Source organism: Siniperca chuatsi, linkage group LG15 (assembly GCF_020085105.1).
Source record: "Siniperca chuatsi isolate FFG_IHB_CAS linkage group LG15, ASM2008510v1, whole genome shotgun sequence".
In the NCBI taxonomy this organism is placed as follows: domain Eukaryota; kingdom Metazoa; phylum Chordata; class Actinopteri; order Centrarchiformes; family Sinipercidae; genus Siniperca; species Siniperca chuatsi.
In genome coordinates, this window is record NC_058056.1 from 121984 (window position 1) to 127298 (window position 5315).

Below are 5315 nucleotides of genomic sequence, written 5' to 3' on the forward strand. Positions count from 1 at the left end.
TTAACTCGGCTTTGGACTTGAGTCAGGACCAGTGTCAAGGTCTGTCCTGTCTGTAGCTCTTAATTAACCATTTTTCTAGCTCAGAATTTCGGTCGTTTCCAGGCGTTTGGGTTATGGAGCTTGTGGCTTGCAGGATCGTCAACCCTGCAGTTCTCCCAGTCCCATGCTTGGTGTTCAGATGCAGGGCAGCATGTTGAGTGTTCAGGACTTCTAGGGGAACATGTACTCATTTGAGGTAATGTACCGGCTCGCCTGCCTCTCTGGTCAGGCATAAATTTGTGATTATTCCCAGCACTTCCATAAATGTGAGGTAGGACCCATCTGATCCTGCTGAGAGTTGGGATGTGCCCCATGTCAGGCTCATGTCTATCACTGATCCTGGTGGTTTATCAGAAAAGAGCTGTTCGGCCATGGGGTTGGACTAGCAGGTGGCATGGCCAATATGTACCTTGGGGCCGGCTGTGGCTGTGGGAGTTGAGCTTGCTGTGGTGGGGCTATGTGAGTGGCCGCCATCTATCTGGATAGCCAGAAAAATTTAGCCATTTTACGTTTCTGCAAACCACAGATACACTGAATGTCTACATTTTATTGTTAACTACAGTACCTTTCATATGGAAGGTGACATAGTTCAGATGACATCCTCTAGGGCAGACTTTCATACGTGGAGGTGAAGGGGATGTCTGTGGCATGATTGATAATTGGATTGGTGTGAGTGGTTGTCAGATGGCTGGAGCTGCAAAAGCAGCAGAGACCCGTGTTTGACACCAATGTTAGCTTCCCATTTCAACTGACAAAACCAGACATTTGTAGCTGTTTTTGTGGTGACAAAACCAGGTATTTTAACCAAAAATCATATTCTTTTGCTAAGCCCTAACCCTCCTAACCAAGTGTCTTTTGTGCCTAAACATAACCAGACCTTAATCACAGCGTTTAAAAGGTAGAGATTCAACGTATACTTGGTTTGCAAAAATATAAAATGGCTACATTTTATTCTGGCAATTGGGTTGGTTTTGTTCAGACTCACTCTCATCACCCTCCTTACCAGACAGAGCAGTCAACTGTTTTCAGCCAGAAAGCTCTGATAAACCCACTGTGCACTACCTGTCCAGCACCACCAGACAGACAAAGTTAGTGACAAGCTGGTGAAGCATTTATTAGCTAAACAGCCAGATGTTTTTCTCTGGAGTTGGTGGAGACCAACCCAGAGCTAAGAGAGAGTGAATATTGACTTACATTAACTGAGTGGCAAGAAACACAATTCCAAATGAATGATAATGTCGGTCCGTGTCTGCTGGATGTGTAACATGTTGCTAACATGTTCACCATAACAACTTTAAAACACGTCAGTGTTAGGTTTACAGCTTTCCCCCCAAGTGTCGAGGAAAAAAAAAAAGAAGAAAAGTAAATCACTACATGTAACTTTTTGTTTTTTGTTCAATGTCAGTTATCCATAGACACAGAGTTCCACAAGGTTCTGTGCTTGGACCGATTATATTCACCATATATATACTCCCTTTAGGCAATATTATTAGGAAACACTCCAGAAACTTTAATTGTTATGCGGATGATACCCAATTATATCTATCAATCGAGCCAGATGAAACTAATCAGTTAGCTAAACTTCAAGCATGCCTTAAGGACATAAAAACCTGGATATAGTTATTCTAAATTGTGTTGTCCTGGCCTCCAGCACCACCATAAGGAACCTCGGAGCTATCTTTGATCAGGATTTATCCTTTAACTCCCACATGAAACATACTTCAAGGAATGCCTTCTTTCACCTACATAACATTGCTAAAATCAGTCACATCCTGTCTCAAAATAGATATTTTATATATTTTAACACTTACTATATTAACACTACAGTTACATTACTAATATTTTAAAAATGCAATACCTTATTATCAGGCTGCCCGAATAAGTCCCTTAAGACTCTCCAGTTGATCCAGAATGCTGCGGCAAGTGTACTGACAAGAACTATGAAAAGAGGTCATATTTCTCCAATATTAGCTTCTCTGCTCTTCTATTATTAGTCTTATTACTATTATTATCCTATCACTATCATTCCTATTATTATTAATTTATTAATATTACCACTACCATTACATTATTATTATTTTAAAATTCTACATGGAATTTGCATTGTGACTTCCTCAACCCAACCGGCAGCGGTGGATTGCCGCCCACCCTGAGTCTGGTTCTGCCTGAGGTTTCTCCCTCTTAAAGGAAGTTTTTCCTTGCTACTGTTGCCAAGTGCTTGCTCATGCTGTTGTTCAAAGCAGTATTTTATTTAATTTCTTTTGAATTATTAATTAAATTAATTAAAAACTATATTTTCTGACCATATAACTTCTGTGTGCACAAGTATTCTAGGCAGTATAGTTTAAAGGAGCAGTGTGTAGGATTTAGAGACATCTAGTGTTGAAATTGCAGATTGCAACCATTTGAAAACTGCTCAACTCATCCTCCCCTTCCAAGCGTGTAGGAGAAACTATGGTGGCCGCGAAACTCACGAAAAACGTGAAAGGCCCTATCTAGAGCCAGTGATTGGTTTGTCCTTTCTCTACTGTAGAAACATGGCTGTGCAACATGGCAGCCTCTGTGGAAGGGGACCCCCTCCCTCTGTAGATATAAAAGTCTTTTTCTAAGCTAATGAAAACACAATGATTCTTATTTTCAGGTGAATTATACACTAATGAATACATAGCCTTCTTATAAGTAGCCTATTATATTCCATTTCTGCCAATAGCTCCTCCTACCTTTAAATGTGTTGCCATACTTGCAAATAATGCAAATTTTATTGTTCTAATTGCTGTCAGCAATTGAAATCATCAATATTATTATCAATATAAATGTCCATATGCTGCTTGCAAGTATTATAAGTTTCTGTAAGCTACATGTAGATAAAAGTGTCTGTAAAATATAGCTTAGGCTACTAATTGATTGAAAAATACAAAGTCATTCAAACGGTTCACTGTCCTACAGCAGTAACGAATATTATGCTGGTTCAAATCCCTCATGACTTCTCTCTTCTGTCCTGTGTCTAGTTTTGACAATTTGCCTGATTAAACCACTTGCGTAGTATACCCTCCCCCCGTTGCGTCATCCAGGGCAGAGGGGGAGGGGGTTGCTGCTTTTAAACCAAATACTACAAGCTGGATTGCAACCAGAGGAACCGATGACTGACCCGATGTCACTTCAGCAGAGGAGAACCTCAAAACCTTGTGGACGTGGTCTACTCTTCGCTCCGAGGGCTGCAAGTTGCATTGGACCACTGAGAGTTGTTTCACATCTGCTCTTTAACGGAAACTTTAATTGGAAACGTAAGCAATTGGGGAAGTCTTGTCATCGGTTCGATTTTGGTATCGTACATGTACATGACATGAACGTACCAATATTAGAAGACGGATATCAGGCATTATTACAATTAGGGGAGCGCAGAAGAAGCGCACGGAGAACACGCACACGTGTGCCGCTTTGTGTTTTATTTTCCTCTCTGCCCGCTGTTATGGTTTGAACACTATTACATCTGAGGACACAGGCTGAAGGATTCTGCAGCTTCTCACTTTTGGACAGGATAAGCTCAGAGTTAACGTTATGGTAAAGATGCAGCGGAGGGAACTGTGGCATCTGTGGCTGCTGATCCTCACTGTGGTTTCGGTGTCAGTCAGCGGATTTCCTACGAACCTAAAGAGGACTTTTGTCCGAGACAGAAACCCTACAGCGTCTGTTACTGAGGTAAACCATTCCACCATCCTGCATGCTGCTCAGAATATATGCTGTTCATTGAAATGCAATACATTTTTGAGACAGTCAAGAGAAGAGAGTGGCGCTTTTGATATTTGTAAACTGACATTTTTATTCAGTTTTTCCTCATGAGAACGTAACGTTATAGGTTACATGCATATCAAGATTTAATATGCCAAGTTGTGTTCCTAATATTGACTTCAGTTTATAAATCTTTGATGTTCACGCTATCAGAGCACTCAATTTAATATTGAGCCCTTTACGTTTAATAACTGTTGATGTGGTTGAGTGTGACGTGAGTTTTGTCTGTTCACAGTACTAAACTTCTTTTAACAAACTCTGATGGATGTGGGCTTAATTTATGAACCCTCTGAACTAAATTTAAAACTGCTCCGAAAACTGTTACCACTCTTCCATCAGTAATCATATACTGTGCCATCTAATGAGCTGGTTGATGAAAACAGTCGCATCATGCTTTTGGCATCCTCTGATTCATATGGAGGATATTTTTGGTCATAATTCAAGTTAAAAGTCCAAATAGTAAATTAAAAGAGATAAAATTCAAAAAGAGTATTATTTTATTACACTACTAGGAATAATCTGTCCATAATTTAACTTAAAAAGGAAATTGAAAAAGCAAATTTAAAATGTAAAATGATCATTTGAAAATGTAAAGTGACAATGGAAAAAATTGAAATTTAAAATGCAGAAGCTTAAATGGAAATGCTCAAACTGAAAGCTTAACTTGTAAAGATGAAATTGAAAATGGAAATAAGAAAAGGTAAACATCAAACATGAAACTCAAAATGGGAAATGTAAAAGCTTAAATAGAAAAAACTAAAAAAATGTTTGCTTTGAACTTTATCATTTTGCATTTGACATTTTAAATTTCATCATTTCCATTAAGTGTTTGTCATTTTGCATTTAAGATTTGGCTTTTCAAGCTGCATGTAAATGAGGAGGCGTGGCCCAAAGGCTGGAGGGAGGGTTTGAAACAGCTAGGGTGCAGAAGCTCCTTATGGACAGCAGGGGGAGCTGCCTGCTAAAGAGCACAGTGAGTTTGGCAGAGCAGTATGAGTCCAAACAGGAGAGGAAACCGTACCGTGCCCTGCCATCCACACTGGCTGCTAGCAATGTTTGATGTTCATTTGCACACGTCAAGGCTTCTGTGGGTAGCCATGGCAATAGCAGAGCCTGCTGGTTTTTAAGCGTAATTTTTATTACTGCCATGTTGTGTTTTTGTGTATAAACGGCACACAGAGGTGTAGTCAGAAAAAGAAGCTGAAGCTACAACTTCCACAATAATCACTGCTTATACTCTTACTGTGGATCTGTAGTTCATATTATAAAAATACTGTTACATGCTCTTATGCTATACGACATGCTCCTTGTACTATGAAATATACCTGACAGCGCAGAGGCATGGTTGTGTGGTTGGCATAGTTGAGTGGGAGACTTAGGTTTGAAACCTGGTGTGGAAACTTCCACTATTTCCACTTTTATTCAAATACAAATAATTTAGCTGCTTCAACAAATGAACAGATTATTTTAAAGACAGCAGAACAAAT

General features: G+C 39.5%; 1 protein-coding gene across 1 annotated transcript in view; it reads left to right on the plus strand.

The window, feature by feature from the left end:
• The first annotated feature begins 3128 nt into the window (after positions 1-3128).
• Positions 3129-5315, plus strand: part of ism2a (isthmin 2a) — a 60710-nt gene continuing 58523 nt past the window's right edge. Inside the window, exon 1 of the mRNA XM_044166999.1 lies at positions 3129-3738. Within this exon, the coding sequence (XP_044022934.1) occupies positions 3598-3738 (141 nt within the window). The 5' untranslated portion in view covers positions 3129-3597. The remainder of the gene's footprint in view (positions 3739-5315) is intronic.